General features: G+C 46.6%; 1 protein-coding gene across 2 annotated transcripts in view; it reads right to left on the bottom strand.

Moving 5' to 3' along the window:
* The window catches only part of NT5C2 (5'-nucleotidase, cytosolic II), a 62,546-nt gene that overhangs the window by 10,753 nt on the left and 33,235 nt on the right, over nt 1-18,558 (bottom strand). For both annotated transcript variants that reach the window (XM_082764562.1, XM_082764563.1), the window contains exons 3-5: nt 17,385-17,458; nt 2,579-2,696; nt 1,128-1,223 (exon numbers count right to left, since the gene is read on the bottom strand). In XM_082764562.1, coding sequence (XP_082620688.1) covers nt 1,128-1,223; nt 2,579-2,696; nt 17,385-17,458 — 288 coding nt within the window. The remainder of the gene's footprint in view (nt 1-1,127; nt 1,224-2,578; nt 2,697-17,384; nt 17,459-18,558) is intronic.

The following is an 18,558-nucleotide window of genomic DNA, read 5'->3' as shown; positions in this document are numbered from 1 at the left end:
CGACCGTGTGTTGCCTTCACTGCACTGGCTCCAGCAGAGCCGGGCACAAAGCCCTCACTGCTGAGTCAGCAAACGAGCCGAGCCCTCACAGGGAAACAGAGTGGTTGGGAGGCCATGACTCGACCTTAAGCCCCGTGCTGCTGGCTGTGGGTATGCCTTACATCATCTGCGCTTTCATTGTTTGCTTATCTTAAACTTTCCCCCGCTTTCTATGCGTTGTTTAGCACCCCCCCAGCAGCTCTATGCAGCGGAACGCGGGGCTGTGCTGAGGGAGGCTTGCCTGGGGCCCTCTGCAATTAATCAGCAGGGTGGCGATGACTAAAGTCGCTCAGTTATTCTTGTTTCCTCCATTTCTGGAGCTTCTGAAGATCTCCTGTGACTCAAGGAGGAACTCGAGAGCATATGTAAGGGCTTTTTATCTAAATTTTGGCTTCCTGCTGCAGGGACTCACAGGGCTGCAATGACAAGGCTTGTCACCTTGGGGCCCCTAAGCCTTGCATCCCTCCCCCTCACAGCAGGGAGCGGAGGGGATTTGCTGGGACACATCAGGCACGCAGCACTGCGGTCCCCTCCGCCTCCTAAAGCACCTTCTCCGGGGCAGGAGGAATGCAGGCAGCCAGGGAAGGCTGCAGGAAATTGCACACAATGCACCAATTCTGTCTCTGAGGTCAGAAACAAAAAGGGGTAGAGCGAACTCGTTCCTTCCTTAAACAAGTTCAGGCCCTCGAGCTTTCTTAGCCCTGGCTGTGGAGCTGAATGGTCTCACCTGGTGTAGGTCCTACCTGCTCCCCAGAACCCTTGCTCAAGGACTGTTTTATCTGACAAGCTGCTGATGTCAAACCATGCCAAGACGAATAAAAATCCCCCTATTTCCCCTTGGCACATTTTCTTCCCTTCCCAGCACTCTACGGATGTACCTGTGCTGGCACAGAACTGTTCTCTAGGAACACCCTAGGGTGTTGCTGCATCTGGGACCTGAATACAACCCCAGTAAATCCCAGATCTGTAAGACACCACCAGCACAGCATCCGAAGTCTTCACAACTCCTTACACAATGGGTTCCCCAAGGACCAGTGACACAAAAGAGCATAGGAAGTCAAAAAGAACAGCCAAGAGCCAGCACTCACCCTCTGAGGAAATTAAAGCCATGTGCACACACCAGGAGGTTTCCATAGGCATCAACTTTCAGCAGGTTTCCATAGTGGGTATCAAACACCAGGCCTCTGTTAAGAGAGCGATTAAAGACATGAAGGAGCGAGCATTTTAAGCAGTGACCATTTCAATAGCAGTTCTTCCCAAATCAGCTCTACAGCAGCTTGCTTACTTGGCGTGGGGCACCAGAGCAGAGTTGCTGTTTTTGTGCAGCTGGGGTGCTTGCTGTACCTTTTACCTGCTGCAGGTACGGGACAACACAGCCCTGCACCAACAGGTTAAAAGGAAGAGCTGATCTGCTCTCCGTGGACTTGAAAGTGGAGACGTTTAACGCAGCAGAGGCTTAGCTGTGCGTTCACCAGGGAAGACAGGGACCTCTTCTGCAGGGTCACGAATCTGACACCTGTGTTTGTGGTCACTGACAGCCCTGCGAAAAAGCTGGGATAAGAGAATTTCTCCCCTCCTTTTCATCTCTCTGTCACACACGGAGCCAGATGGGGCACGTAAATACTGCACAAAGTGCTTCAGGTATTTTTTCAAGTCCAGCAAAACTCTGTCTTGCTCAGCTAATAGTTTGCACCTGGAGAAAGAGGCCTTCCCCCAGAGACATCCCTTCTGTCTCCTCCCTGGGATGAGGAGGGTGGATTTAACGGTGTCTTCATCCCAGGTTTGTGAAGGGCTAACCGTGTTCTTACAGGCGTGGGAGCACACAGCAAGTCTCAGGGTAAATGAGGCTGAGAGCAGGGAAGGAAGGAGGCTGCCAGACTGCAAAGTGGAGCACAAAGCCTCTGGTCCAGTCTTTTGTAAAGAAGCTCCAAAGGAGCCAAGAAAGCAAAATCCAGCAAAGGCACAAGTGGAAATGACTTAAAGGTACAGGCTTAGATCAAAAGCCGTGTTTAAAGCAAGCAATGTGCTTTTTAATTCTGCTACGAAAAGCCAAAATGCAAGAACTCCAAAACTTTGCACCATTAATTTGCTTTCGGCATTTGATTCATCTAGGCACGTGAACTGGATTGGCCCCACCTTCATTGCTGCTTACAGCCAGCTTAATTTTCAGGATGTCTTGTGCACCAGGACTCTGGTGTGTCTGGTTTGACGACACCAGAGGAAACCATATTAATTAAAAGCATTAGAGAAAAATGTTCTGAGACTTTCTGGTGGCCTCGTGGACATTAGTGGCTCTTTCTCCCCAGGCCTTGACTTTGATTTAGCTCCCGGTCCCATTGTGTCTCAGCTGTTTTTGCTTTGAAAGGTTATTTTTGGACCATGACTTCAGCAGGCCTCGTTCCCCGCCCTCGGCCTCCTTCGTAGCAAGGACTCCAAAGGCAAAATTCGGAAAACCTGGCCTCACGTGTCACCTAGGAACTTTACAGAACAAATATTCAAGGCCTCGAGCAGGCTGGGTTGGTATCTGTTAGTCATTTACCTGGTAGGGAATGCAGGATCATACACAAAATTGAGCAGCTCATGAGGGTATCCAATGGAAACTAATCTTTCTACGGTCAGGTCAAATCCAAGAGATTCGTATTCAGGGGATTTATACACTGTACCAAGATGAGATTCCAGTTAGAAAATTTGAAAACAGCTAGGGGGTTAAACAAGAAGGCAGTTAAAAGTAATGTCCCCGTTCGCCCTCCTCCCTCCTCCACATCACGCTCTCCCTTCGGTGCTCCTGCCCTCGGCCACCTCGGTCGGGGCCGGAGCTGCAGAGGCGTTTGCTCTGCTCCAGGATGGGGGTCACAGCGGGGTGCCAGCCCCACAGAGCAGCAGGTGAAGCCCCCATCGGCCTGTGGCAGCTCTCTGCATCAGGAGAAGCGATGTCAGACTGCAGCCCCTCTCCCTGCAGTGCTGTTAGGCAGCTGCACGAAGGCTCCCTCCCTCTTCCACCTGCTCGGCTCGGGTTTTGTTTTGCTGTGCTTTCTCAACGCTGGCGAGGAAACCAATAAATCCTGGGAGCGCACGGATTCGTGGTGAGAAAGCCTGAAATTCATTGCTGCTGTGCTACTGTTACAGCTCTGGATACGATCCCAAAGATTAGTATTGTCTCCAGATTTCATCTCGGGGGAATTTATGTTTGCTGCAGACCGAGTTAGCTCGAAGGTAGAGCTGTCAAGTTAACATACGATTTGTTTGTTAATAATACCATATGGTCCTGTAAAAATCTGTTAGCTATTACCCTTGTGCATCAAAATGCTACTCTTTTAAGCAGCCTTACTGCTGCCACATTGCAGAGGAGCTGCTCCTCTGTGCCACACACAACGCAAAACAAATGGACTTGCTCGAACAAACCGCTCCTGTCTTCGGGGCTGTCTTCTTCCTGCAAACGGCCTTCCCGTGCACTGGAAATGTTACTACTTAATTGGATCATTACATGAACATTTAGAAGGAAATCAGCGTGTTTCTGTGGCTGTGTGCTGACATTTGCTGCACGTCGCTGTCTGAACTCGGTCCTAAGATGCAACGAGGTCAAAAACAGCCCTGGACTTCAGGGAAGATTGCTGGGGGTTCAGCGGGCCCGGCTGCCTCAACACTTGAGTGTTTCAAATTTAGCTGAGTAAAATATAAAGATGTGTAAGAAAGCTGTTTAGAAGACAGACTGCTTTCCCTGAGATAGCTAGCACATCTTGGGGTACCACAACGTATATATGAACACTCACTGTCTGTACTGCCCAGGTAATCACTGCTGGATAAACACTGTGGAACACAGAAGCTCAGTCTGAGAGGAGAAAACAGATCTGTAAAATACTACAAAAATACTAAAAAGGGAAGGACTGTAGAAGAAATGGGACTGGCAAAAGACTCAGCTCACGGTAACCAGGCGAGAGGGCTCTCCTATCTTTAACAATCCAAAAAGCACCAGAATTCTGGGGGTTAATTTTTCCCATTAAATGAAACACCGTCCAAATGTAAAAAGCAAACCTGTAATCTTCTTGAGCTGATAACTAAAAGCAATCAAGCAGTTATGAAGGTCTTCAGGCATTATTATACCAGTGGCAAACATCGATAACATGATAGCACATTCAGCGCACGTAGCCCTGTCTGTCCTTCAGGAAAGGAAGGGTTGACTGAGCTACAGATAGGAAGAAGCAATCAAAAACTACAGCTAACGAAGAAAGCAGTGACTGACAAGGCAATCCTGGGGAGTGAGCTGGAGTTGGAGGGAGCAAAAGGCAGTCAGGTGATGAACATTGTGAGAGTGACACCGGAGCATCATCTGGAAAAATGAGTTCCTTTGATGCAGGGCAGCAATGGCACTTCCCAGGGAGAAGAGCAACACACACATCCACCTGTGTGTGCTCTCAGGGGGCAGGGCACTGCAGAGCTCCCCAAGATGTGAAGCTGGTTCTCCATCCTGTCCATGCAGCTGCTGCACTCCCCATCAGCTTCCTGGGCCTTTGACCCATTTATGCATAAAATATCCCTCCCAAACACAGCATCTCTGCCCCAAACCCTGCCCTTTCTCAACTCACCAGCCACGGTGATGCTCTCGGACATACAGAACCTGCGGGTGCACTGCTGGCACCTCCCCTGGACAACCAGAAGTGGTTTGTGAACAGCTCCAGCAGAACCCTTCCAGGGAAACCAGGGGGCTTTCTGCTAACCAGCCTGGGCACCTCGGTGATGCTCCACCAGGAAAAGCCATGGGGGATGCTCACAGAATGCCCTCACTCAGCTTCTTCCTTTCTGTATTTCGCTCCCAGTCTTAGATTTACCACTCCAAACCTCTTTCCAGCTCTCCTGAGCCTAAAGAAACAAGGCAAAACACCAGCAGGGAAAAAAGGCTGAGCGGGTATTTGTCTCAGCCCTCATCACCCCAGCTCTGTTGAGGCAGCACTGCAACATGGTTTCTCTGATTTTTTTTCTGTCTGGGGGAGGTAGTTACTCCCCTTTGCCTCTCAAGCTGTACATTTTATTTCCCTGACTCCCCCTTAAACAAAACTAAGCCATTAGCTCATTCATACCTCAGGTCCCTTCCTTTTTTTCCCATCACACCCCACAATACCTGGAAAACGAAAGCTTTCTCCCCATCACACCAACTTAACAGAGACGCTGGCTCCTGGAGACTGGAAAGGGGCAATAAACGTTCTCCAGTTACCACGATACCCACTGCCCAAGACAAACCTTCCTTTAATCAGACACACGGCTGGGAACAGGCTGAGAGCTCAGCAAGCCCACCTTGCCAGCACCTACCCCGCGGCACACGCTGCCCCAGCTGCTTCGAGCCACAGCCCACTGACATTTCTCGTAAGCCTTGCGAACGCCTGTTTCAGTAACACGAGCTTCCAGGCAAACAAACGATCCACCTCCCCGAAACCAAGCAGGAACAGGCTAACAGCGCTGCAATGACAGCAGCACAGTCGGGGGAGATGCCCCGGCTGAGTGTATTAATAGATGGTTTATCCTGGATGAAAAGTGTATTTTAATATCGTGCTCGGGACTGGTCACTCTCATTTTCAGGCATCGTTGGAGAAAAAGAAGAGAAGAGCCCAGCTTGGAGCTCCCCCACCTCTGGGACAAGGGGGCCAGCCAGAGCCACGAGCCACCCCCAGCCACTGTGCCCTCGCCTCTTCCCTCGGCCCAGCGCACACGGGAAGAGACCGAAATCGAAGTGCGTGTTGCAACTCACTCCAATTTTTTTTGCTGTCTTACTGCTTGATGGCCGTGTCTCTGCCACCGTGCCAAGTCCCTGGCTCCAAAGGAGAAGTTATTTTAATAATCTGTGTTTCAGCACAGACAGATGCTTCAGCAGCTCAGGGCAATCGGCACCCCGTGCTTGTGGATTACGTAACCAGGCTCCAAAGAAAACAACCGAGCCTTTAAAAACCAGAAGCCAGCTGACAGCACTTCAGCTTCCCCTTACCACTGTCACTTGCCTTTGAATTACGCTACTGAAAGTTAAAAAGCAGCACCCGGGAGTGAGCATCGCAAGCCTTCGGGCTGTGAGGGGTGCAGGCATCCCTGACACGGGACGTGCTAGGTGGGGAGCAGGGGGTGTGCGGTAAGGTTTGCAATTCTCATGCACCTCCGTGGTTGTTTTTACCTGTGCTGCCAACACACACACAGTCACAATCTCATAGCCCTCCTGAAAAGGAGGAAAAAAAAAATCTCTGCAGAGGCTCCAGCTTATGCACAACGCTGCTGCCAGGGTTTGAACTCACATGAGGCAGATGCAGATTCCGAGTGTCACTCCAGTCTTGACGGAGTTACACTGGGCTCCCCTGTTAAAGAAAAAAATCAGACTGATTTTAAAACTGCAACAGCTCTGTGCCATGCAGGACGGTGTCTGCTGGAGCTCTGTCCTCTGGTAAGCTCAGAAGTCGGCCTGGCAGCGATTCCAAATATACTTACAGCTGATTTATAGAGGAGGCACAGTTGGTAATCGTGCGTCCTGCAGGCAAAATTCTGTCCTCGTATCCACAAAGCAGCCTTAGCTCAGTGGTAATTAGCTCAGTGGTAATTAGGAGGAAGAGGCTACACGTGCATTGCCCAAGTGACACAAACCCTTCAATTTCTCTCGGACACAGACCAAGACTCAAGAAAGGCTCTGGTGCTCCTCCTGGCGCTCTGCCGTTATTGTCCATCCCTCTGTTGGTGACGGATTACGCCTGCACTTGGTTTCGTGGCACGCAACGCCTGCACGTGTCAGTGCAGGAGGCTCAGGAGACTGAGTCAGGAACTACTCCAGGAACTTGAGAAGAGAATTTTGCCCTACATCTGAAGGTGCTTCCAGCGAGAGCCTCAAATACAGAGCCTGTCTGCAAGCACACACAGTAAGAAGACCTTTTCTGCAACTTGCAGGGATACACAGAGTGATGGCAAATACCTTTGAGATCACATTTGTGCTAAATGCAAGCTGAGTGAGTTGGAAAGTTGTTACAAAATGACCCCCAGAAGTATGCAGACCTCCTGGAAGGCTTCTCTGAAAATAAGCATTTAAAGCCTGTTTGTTTTAAAACGCATAGCTGGGGAAGGTTGTAGTGGGTGTGATGGCTCTGTTCAAGCTGTGGGGAGGAGGAAGCCCTTCAAGGGCTGCCCATTTCTTTCCTTCTTCCTCCTCCCCACACACAAGTTTCCAATTCAGGCAGGGCAGCTTCTCATTGAAGATTTAACATGGTTTCTTCCAGGGCTTGTTAACCCTTCTTACAAGCTGCTCAAGGAACACGGGAGAGAAACAGGTGCTAAAGGTATGAAACCCATGCACTTCTGTGCTGTTTCAGGCAAATCTTCAAAAATTTTACCCACTGTCTGGGTTCTCCGGAGAGCACACAAAGACAGATAAGCCAAAAGGTGGACAGATAATGTGAAGGGTTTAGCTTTGTCTCCGAAGCACAGGAAATGCAGCCCAATTACTTTGTGTGCAGTCTTGAAGAACTGAAAGTGAAATAACTAGAAGCAGGTTGTTTCAGTTGCTGCTTATTCCCAAGGGACCAAGGCATGCAAATCTGGCAGTTAGGACCTACACGGCCAGGTGGGCAGCCGTAGCCAGGTTTCTGCACTTCTCCGTGGTCCAGACCGGGACAAATCTATCCCCACAGTTCTCACCTCCGTGACCTTTTTCTTTTTTCTCTGCACGCAGCCCTGAAGCTGGGCACTTGGTGCCAGCTACCGCCAGGATGTCTGTGGCACAGTCACCTCTCCATGACCACCAGACCTCTGATTATTTCACCAAAGCATCAGACATCCTGCTGCTCTGGTCAAGAATCCTGAGAGAACAGTGAGCAACCAGCCCCAAGGGTGTTTGGGACAGGGGATTTCATTAGAAAGTAAGCCCCACTGAAGCAACAGTCCCAATTAAACGGATTAATGAGTGTTGGGCAGACATTTCACATACTGTCACGGTTTGAGGAAAGCCTGTCTCAGACATAGGTCTGAGGCTTCCCAGAAGTAACTGGGTAATGATCCTAATTTATACACCAAACCCCTTTCAGGAAACCTATTATCTTCATAATCCATCACAGAGTAATGCCATTTTTCATACGTAATTAGAAAAGAACAGGATTTATGCTCATCAGTTTCTGTGTGGCGGGATCTCCTCTACCCAGGGTAGATATTCTCAGGTGCTGGCACCGAAACACCAAGTCTGAGCGCACGGCATTGCTCCTGCCACAGCAAATGCAGGCGTTTTGCCCCACAGCATCCTCACCAAACGCAGAGGGAAGCACAGACACTGCTGCAGAAAGCCTCGGCTGTGTAGAGCACTGGTCTCAAGTCACCTTTGCCCAGCACAGCGTGTGAAGATGTTCCTGCTCTGCGTCTCGCTGTGCTGGGAGCAGTGGAGTCGCTCACGTTTGTGCTGTGCTGACCTGGGAGCTCGGAGCCTGCAAACAGACTGACAAAGCAGTAAACGTGCCTGGTTGTAACAGCGAGAAACCCCACGGGACTCCTCAGATGTTTTAAGTTAGGAACATGGTGAATCACTTTTGTTTATGGACTTGGCTGAACTGTGACCATAAGGGATCCGTCTAAGGTCAAAACAAGTTGAAAAACAGCCAGGAATAGAAGCCAGTCTTCTGCAACCTTCACTTTTGATTTTAACTGCTAGACCATAAATAAAACCACACTGTAATATGCAAAACAAAATTGTAGTATTTCAGCCTCTGTTTGGGTTTTCATAGCACCGAACAAACAAAACGGGTGGCAATGGTATGTTTTGTTTCTTTGCGTTCAGTCAATTTTTCTATCTGAGCCGAGAGGAAACCGCTGCCTCACCGATCAATAATTTTCATTTATCCAGAGAAACCTTTTCAAGCGCACAACTGTTCTGCCAGCAGGACAAAGCTGAGCTTTAAGCACACTTCACTACTTAATTTAAAATTAAACCTTTCCTATTTCACTGCAAATTCCGGATTTGAGGCAATCAGCAAACAAGGCCTGGACAAAGCCTCCAGGTGTGTCCTGGGGTATTTTCATAGGCCTAACACACGAGCTGCTCTGCCGTGCATGAACAGCCAAGTTCTGCATTGAGCCTCTTGCAGCCACAGATGTTTTTGACAGTGAATCCGACAACAGGAAGCAAGGCAAGAATCACTAATCATCGGAGGCTGAAAAAATCCAAATTTTTTGGTGCATCTGAGCTTCAGCAGCTCCCCAGCACCCTTCCCTGCCAGTGCCCAGTTCTGGTTTCTGGGAGGGAACCAGCACACACCTATAAAGAACAAAGACTGCAGTCCCCAGCTGCAGCAGTGCCCAAAAAAGCAGCCGAGCACCCACTCTTCAGCCTAGGAGTGCTGGAAAATTCCCTCCCTCTAACGCTCCTGCAAACATCCCCATGTGCACACAGCTTTCGGCTCTAAAACCTCGGACCTGGAGCTGTATCAGCTCCTCTGCTCCCACTCTGCGTGCCCAAAGCATCTGCAAAGGCTGGATTTGTTGCTGTTCCGAGGACTGACACAGCACTGTACGCTCAGCTTGGCTCTGGACTGCTGGATGTGTTCACTTCTGGTTGTTTTTAGTGCTGCCTTTCTACTTATTTAATATTAAAAAAAAAGTGTTGCCAAGTATCATCAGCTTTAACTCTTTTCAAAGCAGGCTTATTAGTGCTCTCGTTGGTAAATGCCAGATATTTTTAGCTCCCTGCTGCTGCATTTTGTTTGCCTTCGATGTAACAAAGATTTGGGCTGTTTGGATATGCCTCAGAGGCTGGCAAAACAGAGCTTAACGTTGGCAAGATTTCTTCTACTGAATAAAAATGCATGGCTGGAGGTAACAACAGCAGCGCTGAGGTGACATTCTGCATGTTGAGAGAAGCAATTCAGACGGACTCTGCATTTCAAAGAAAGTTCAGTTTGTCTCTTTTAATAGTTGCCATAACATTCCTTTGCTCTGGAATAATATTTTAAAGATGACTACACAGTCACCTGTTCTTTTATGGGGATGTTTTACAGTTTCCCCGACACAAGAGGATCTTTTTTTGTGCTTAACAAGTGCCCTTCAGAATTTACCTCTCTCAGATGCAGCCGCTGGGAGTCATAATCCCGTAATGGAAATCGCCCTCCATTTCCATGGAAACAAACCACCGTGCCAAAATACGGGCTTACTTCTTCAATAAAGACTTCCTGAACGGGGAAGAAATAGTTGTCTGGGCTTCGCGTTGAGACATAATTTGGTAGCATCTAGAAATAAAACGACTTAAAGGCACAGCAGCCATTCATATTTTCAATCTAAGGCATTATTCAGGTGTACCAGCATCCAAACAGATCTTGCTTGTTATTTCTCTCCATGTTGTTTCTGTTAATGACCTCGGTCACCTTCCCTTTGGACTTCTGATTTTTAAAGCAGAAGGAAAGAAAGCTTCTGGTTGACGGAGGAGTGATGAAGTCAGAAGTCTTCCATTCTCCCCCAGCTCTGCCAGGTTCATTGTCTTATCATATACTATTAAGAGAGGGGTCCTCAAAAGCTACACATCTCATTTATTTAACAGCATGCACCCGGGCATATCTGCAGCCCGAATGCCTATTAATAAGCCATGTACATGAGCTTTTCTGCAGTCCACTAAAAGAAGGCATTCACAAAGCAACAGCACACATGTGATCTCAGAGTTAAATCCTTCTGTCCTCTCTGCTTTGGTTCCTCCTACAGAGCAAGCTATCTGCTTCATCACAGGGACATTTGCAACCTAATAGCACTTGTATTGTGGCATTAAGATTACTAGATAAGGGCATCTATTAGACTGAAAATACCTCCACATTTCCATCTGCCTGGCAAAGACATGAACTGTTGACCCAGCTAGTGTTATTCCCGTGTTCCCAACAGCCAGAGAGCAGAGCGTGGCAGCTTTTAAAACCCTCCTGACGCTGCGAGGACTTGTTCTTCCCACAGCTTCTGTTTAACGCTCCAATTCTTCAAGAATTCCCGGGCAGCAGATTAATGGTTTGTCAGCTGGTGATTTACTGGGACGGAGCGAGTGACACGTGCTTCTTCCTCTCCTCGTCCCCGCTGCCAGCACCCTGAAAAACCACAGCTCCAGCCTTTGGTTTGCTGCAGCACACAGCTTTGAATGGCTGAGCTCCTGAGTTTGAGCCACCCAAACGGAGCAGGGACAGCAGCCACTCCAGCACTGCGCTGGTATGTGAAAAACCATCCAGCTCAAAGCATGCTAGGAACAGCTCGGCTTCTCCATCTGCCTTCAGCTTGAAAACGCTAATGGCCAAAACAGCCTCGGAAATTTGCAAAATCTGCACCTGTTCAACTTGAAACGTGCAAACGCGAAAATGTAGACAGCAGATGTGCACGAGTCAAAGCATCTCTCAAGTTCTGCTGGGACAGCTTGAATGCTGCTGTTGTCAAACCTACCAGTTCCTCTCTCCAGCCACCGAGCTGCTTCCACGCGGCACAAGGAGCTGCATTATCCAGAGACGCGGGATAAAAGCAGAGCTGCTCAGCGTCACCTCAAAAGAACCTCAAAGTTTGGAGTCCTTACACTGTGATGAAACCGAAGACAAACCTTTAACCTAAGCTAAGAGCCCCGTTAGGACATTTGTGTTTGAGTTACCAATAAACATTCCCTAACAACATCTGAGCAGAAGGACAAACATGTCTTTGTCGTTGCTTACGTTACGAGCTCAGCAGCTTTGGTGAGTGTTCGCTTCAACCTTTCACGTATAAAACTCCCACGTTTCTGCTTTGCTTTTCATCCGTGTAATCCAGAAAATCTTATCCACGGTACAAATTCCTTAATCCCACTGCTCACTTTTGGAAACCAGAACACGGAGAGGTGATACAACCTGACTGACGTACCCATAGCAGATACACTGAAGAACCAGTTCTCAGCCCAGCTGCCACCTCGTCTCCCAGCTCACATGCAGCAACAAGCCAGCGCTGCCGCCTGTTTCAGTACATCTCTTCCCGAGCCAGCAGGTAAAGACAAATGTTTCAGAAATAACACGTGGGTGTATAAAGCTTCCCTCTCCCCCCAACTGCATGGATGGCTTAGGGACAAACGCCTACTTGAGGAAGGGGCCAAACCTGTTTATACACGTTGTGTTTTGGAGTGAGTTGGAGAGGCAGCCACAAACTCTGAGTGAAGCTGTCTCTCCCTTGTCTTTTCCCACGTGCTCAGAAGGGACACGCTGCAGCTGAAAGCAAAAGCAATTTGGCCATAAAATGTTTGCAGTGCACCAAATCTTGGCATTACGTTGGCAGTGTTTCTAGGACACAAGCTATATTCCAATCAGATTATGTTGTATTAATCATATTTGCACACAATAAAGCCAGTATTTTTCAAGCTTCATTTCCCCTTCGTTTTTATTGAAACAGTTTGCAGCCGCTAGTGATGATTTTATTACTGGTAGCTGGAGAACATGGACGCAGCAGTGATTTAAGCCTTCCAAAGGAAAGCATCCTGCTTACTGATCTCAGACCTCACCTACCTCAGAGATGGAAGTCAAAACTTGCAGCCAGGCTGTAACTTTTGGAGAAGGACGGTGCTCACAGAAGAATGTTTCCAAGCACAGTCCAGCTTGCAATTCTTACTAACTCCCTCTCCATCTGCCCATGGCCTGGTGTGAAATTACAGCCCATTTGAAAGCCTCGCTGCTGATGTCCTGTGCCTGTCAAGGGACATCTCTCTGCCCATAACCTCATTGTGCAACCTGTCCCATGTAAGTCCTGGTAATGCCTCATGCATTACTGGAGCCAGACCTAATAATTACGATTGTAGCTCACCCTGAGAAGGAAGCAGCCAAACAAAATCCTCTCTGAAAGCTGACCCTCTCAGTTGTTTTTCCAAAGGGCCACACCAACCCCTCGTCTCAGGTCAGTGTTGTGTTAGGGACTCCAGAGGCATACCTTTATCTTTATCCGCTCAGTTCTCAGTAAACACAAATGAGAGGGCTGTAAATCTTTTGGAGTACGTGCAGCACTGTCCTTTACCAAAGCACGGGTAATTTTGACAGTACTAGCAAAACAAGAAAGCAGACGGGAAGTGTTACTGACTACTGGTCTTTGAGTCCATCGGGATGAATAAGCAAAGGTGAATCATTCAGATAATAAAAGAAACTACTGTTTAACAGACAAAAAGGTGCTACAAAAGGACCTTCACATTGAAGGGTTTCAATGAAGCTTTCCCAAACTCTTCCTCTTGCCCTGGCAGTGGAAGGCAGCCCTTCCCAGCTGTTTGCAATGCTGCTGCTGTCGTTCTGCAGTCTCCTTCTGTGGAAGATGGGAACTCTGCTGGACCAGGGCACCGACCTCGCTGCCTGCCCAAGGGGCAGAAAGGTCAGCAGCAGAGAACAAGGGGCTGCTGGCTCACATCTCAGAAAGCCGTCCTACCCTCTGCTCAGCTGGTGAGTCTCTCTTGCATCAGGCCCAAGATCCAAAGCAGCAGCTATTTGGCAATGCATGCATGCCCCAGGAAAACCCTGCTGTTCTTCCCGTTCCTTCCACTCCCCTCTCAGTAACACCTAGCTTAAAACAAACATTATGTATCGATTGTGATTCACCACCACAAGCAAAACAAGCCGACTGAATAGGAGGGTGACAGACAGCTCCTTGTCCAACATAGCACAACGACTCAGGGGGTCTTGGAAGTCTCCAGACGTATAGGAGACCTCATTCACTCCATGAGAACACAACAGCAACCCTTGAAGGGAAAAGGAGGAATCTAAAACCTGAAAGAGACATCTCAACTTGCCTTCATTTTATTTTGAGCTCTTAGCAGCCAAATTAATTCTAGCTGTAACCACAGAGGGTAAAAAATCAGCAATTTAATGTCCATAATTTCTCAGAAGAGAAGGCTAAAACCTTCAGGCTCTTTTCTTCAAGAAAAAAGGATTGTTTGCCTAATCCGCCTCTATTAACAGTATTTCTCAACCCTATGCAAGGAAAGAGACAAACACAATGAGAGAACATAAAAGTTATTAAGAAGAATCCAAAGCTTAGCCTACTTTTGACTTGGGAGCAAACCAAATCGTTGTGGCAGTGCTGTAGCAGGCAGCCTTGCAATGTTCATTTTCAAGATAAGTAGTCCTTTAATTTAATAATAAGGTTAAGAAATACTACCCTATAAAACAAACGTCTGGAATCATATTTTATGGGCAATGTAACACGATGATATCCAACCTGCTGTCAGTTGGCAAGCTGACATTCTCATGCAGGCAGTGGAATGCATGGTCACTGCAGCATGGGTGTAAGGAGGTGTTACGATACGCTTGCAAATGGAAATGCCACGTGCCAAAATTATTCTACACAGAAAACAGTGCTATTGTGAGCAGGTTTGTCCCCTTAAAATCAGAAAGTACAAGAACAAAATTGTCTCAAGCTTCTGCACTTCAAGATGAGTCAAGTGATTGTGACTTCTCTCTTACTGAACTGCCTCCTAAATAAGTCTTTTGGTGCTACCTGTGGCCAGAGATTTGGGAAGAAGAAGGAGAGCAGAGGGACTCAGTACTTTCTTTCACTGACACCACCGCTTCCTCTTCACGAGATGGGCAATTCAGGGTGTTAAACAAAAATCAACCTGCTCCTTAGCTGTCAAAACATTTGACTGTCAGCTATGAGATGAATGTTATCAATTTATAGATGATGTGAAGGATCATGACAGAGAGTGGAGAAAAGATGTGGCACAATTTTAGGCAGGGCTAATGGCTCTGACTGCCTTCAACCACTGAATATGAAGATTGTGGCATACTTTCAAACAACTTCACAGAAAAGTGACATCTGAAAGTACAAATGCAGAAAACTAGATGAGGAACTGATGACACTGGAGGTGCTCCCATCCTTCCTCCTTGGTCTCTTTACACAAGTCTTGAACAGCCTCCAAAAGGCATCTGCTCACCATGCATCATCTGGTATGCAGACACCATTTCCAGATGTTGAACTGCAGATAAACTATCTTTATACATCTATCTATGTATATAGATACAGACAGAGACACATATATCTATATGTATCACATAGATAGACAGACAGATAATTTTTCAAATCTGGACAGAAATGTCCAGATTTGTGAATGTCCATGTGAAAGAGTGTGCAAGGGATAACTTGCCCAGACAGAAAACACGATAGGGTCTTACGAATACACTACAACATGTTAATGTAATACCTCGCTTGTCCTATTTCTTATAATTTCCCAAATAATTATAGCAATACTTTAACATTGTGTTCTTTAAAGCATCTGCAATGAATAAATATTTTTTTCTTGTGTGCCACAGTTACATATAGCAAATTATGGTCAAATAACAAAAGCCCCCATGGAGAAGAAAGGATGACTGTGAGACAATAAGATGACGAACAGGTAATTGTTAGTTCCCAGATGATTCAAAAAAACAGAAATAGTACTTACCAGGCATAACACTTTCCATCTGCAAAAGGCTTTCCAGCCTAATTACATTCTTACAACTCCCTGTGAAATGATCTGCAACTATTATCCTGTTGTACCATGGGAAAAGTCATAGGCCAGCAGCTTACCCAAGAGCAGTCCAGATTCCCAGCCTTCTGCTCAGACCCCGTCTCATTTCTTTTCCTGTACCACACCCTGTCACTCAACTCCCCTGAATGCACCAACTTTGCCTGCTTAGTGGTATCACCACGACCTTGCAGCCTTGGGAGCCCCACACTTCCACATCCCAGGGAACTGTGTAAGCCTGCCTGAAACACTCACATTTTCCCTCTCATCAAACTAAGAGTCATTTTGTGGATAACAACACATTCGCTCTGTGTTTACAGGAACATGCAACACTTGAGTAAAATGAACAGTCGGAGGAGTGAGGATAGTGCTGAAATTCTCCTTCTGTCAGTTAGCAACACACTTCTTGTTCCATGCCAGCCTTGCTGGGATCACCCGAGTCCTTGGAAATGCCGTCAGTTGTGAAAGGCAAGGAAGTTGTGCTTCTGTTACAAAAGTGAAACCCACAACTTTTTTTTTTTTTTTTTAAGCATTTGTTCTTGAACTGTTTTGCACTCCTTAAAAGCCCTAAAAGCCCAGCCACAAGGCTGTCACAGCTGGGAAATACCAACACCTAAAGCATGTGCCTGCAGTCAGATCCAACACAGATTAACTACGATGCATTTTATGACTTAAAAAGTGGCAGGCACTTGAAACAGATTTGTAAATAAGGTGGTGAATAACGAACCCTTTTGCATAGATAACTGGCACCTCATTCATAACTACTTAAAAGAAGAAAGTGATGGAAATATAAACTGCAATTACCTGCCACAAACTCCAACATTGCTTTTTGTAGAGTTGTGTTGAACCGTGAGCACGCGGAGTCTTTCCTGACCTTTGCTTAGCCACTGACCCCTCGGGCTGTCCATAGCATCTCTCATTTCTTCTCAGTGGTCACAATGAACAGATGACCGTACTTGATACACTGCATTAACCTATAATTAGGTGACCTTGGTGCTCTACTTCACATTTCTTAGTTTATATTCACAACTCTAAGTGGAAATATCAAGAGCAATAGAAATTTTCTATCCACAACCTTGGAAGTGGCAGTGAAAAAGAAGGTAGAATTGTATGTGACACCTTTAGTTACAGCCTGCCTGGCACTACAGCCTCAGAAAGTGGAAGTGGGCTTTTAATCTTTTCCTTCCTTAAAATACACAGCATCATGTAAGTTTGATTACATAGAAAACCGTAACTTTACCCCTCCTCCAGCCAAAGTCTCAGAGAACTTGCTTGCCGAGTATTTGAAAAATGGAGAAGTCATGCAGAAAATTTTGTGAAACTAAAAGGTCTTATGCAACCTCCCAAAGACTATCTGCCATGAAGAACGGGCAGAGCTTTCTGAATAACTTGTTCAGCTGACTCACAATGCTCCCCCTGCCTCGCTGCTTCTCACAAAGGAGTCACTGATGTGGCCAAGAGAGGAGTGGGGAAGAGGAAAACCTATTCAAAACTGACCCTCCCAGGACACAAGAAGACCTGTTGGCTAAAGGTGTAGCCCCTTTATATGCACCAAGGGAAAAAAAAAATCACCTTGTTATTCAAAGCCAAGCTTTAGTCAGGGGCAATATCAAAGCACAGTGGAATTTAAGGAAGTAATCATACTTTTTAAGCTTCAGTTTCCTTGAAACTGTACTAGAGCAGTGTGGTTTATGACCGAATACAACTTCCAGATAACAAAAATAAAGAGAAACACCTGACATGAAAGTGCAATGAACAGCGAGTAACATATCTGCTAAGAGAGGAAGCACCTGCTAACTGGAGTAGCCCAACCAGTTACCGGTTTTCTCTCAACAAGAGGCAATATTCCAAACTAAGTCAGTGACAAAGAAATCAAGAAGATACTCACCAGCAAGCGTATAATCCATATCAAACCCAAAGCACTTTATCTTTTCCATGGCTAAACTTCTGTTTACAAAGACCCTGTCAGGGAAGAAGAAACAGAAATAGGTATGAGCATTTTTAACATAATCGTATTTTAGAACAAAGGTATTCTGTCTCTTAGCTTAAAATCAGAATATACCTGAAAACAGAGGAAAATTTCTGTTTTTGCCCTGGGTGCTCCTGAAGCAAAGCCATCACTTTTGCAGGGTTATTCTAATTATTGGTATGCTGTCTAAAGACATCCACGCATGCATGCACACACATGGCTTTGCATGTGACCTGCAAAAATTCCTAAGAATAGAAGTGTAAAAGCTCCTGAAGCAGAATTCAGAGTTCAAGTGGAAGCAGAGGATGGAAAGCAGTGCAATTTGCCTGATTAAAACAAAATATTACATAGAGATACCAAGGAAAGGAAAAAAAATACACATTTCTGTGAATAAACTCAGCATTTGAACACTCTTTGGAATTATATCTAGAAACTCCAAGCAAAGACACGTTATCACATTTATATCAATATCATTAATAAACATTTAATACAGCTCTGAAAAAAAAAAGATATTTTCACCCATAGAAATAAATCATTTCTATTATGAAAAATGCTATTTTTTTTTGTACTAAAAACTGCAACTCCCCCCCACAAAAAAAATACTATTCTGTTAATTCCATTTTTATTGTTAATGCTTATTGCAATGAGAATGTAAGCTGCATGCTGCCAGGCCCTTTCTGATTACAACATTTTAATACGCTATATTCAATTTAGTCCAAGTAAATAACATGGCAAAGAAATAGGTCAGGGAATCCAACAAAAGCCTGCTCCAACTACTGCAGGAACTAAGCTGCTTATGTTTCCCCTGAACTTTAAACCCTGCAGCAGGTCTGTAATTCTGGGGGGCTTCTCCCACCGCCTGTCCTATCTGAACCCTGCGAATCCGAATCCCAACGGCACAGCCACGAGCTCGGCTGCGGGATAGGAGCTGAGCTTCTCAACGCTGAGCTCGGCCAGAAATCCCCCGGTCCTGCTCGAGCCGTGACGCCGAGGCAAAAATCCCCTTGTATGAGAAAAAGCAGGAGTCCCAGAGCCTCCACCTGTACCCCAATTTCAGCACGTGGAAATTCTGCAAATATTGAGTATCCCCATT

Source organism: Aythya marila (assembly GCF_965140915.1).
Source record: "Aythya marila genome assembly, chromosome: 7".
In the NCBI taxonomy this organism is placed as follows: domain Eukaryota; kingdom Metazoa; phylum Chordata; class Aves; order Anseriformes; family Anatidae; genus Aythya; species Aythya marila.
This window is presented reverse-complemented; position numbering and strand designations above follow the sequence as displayed.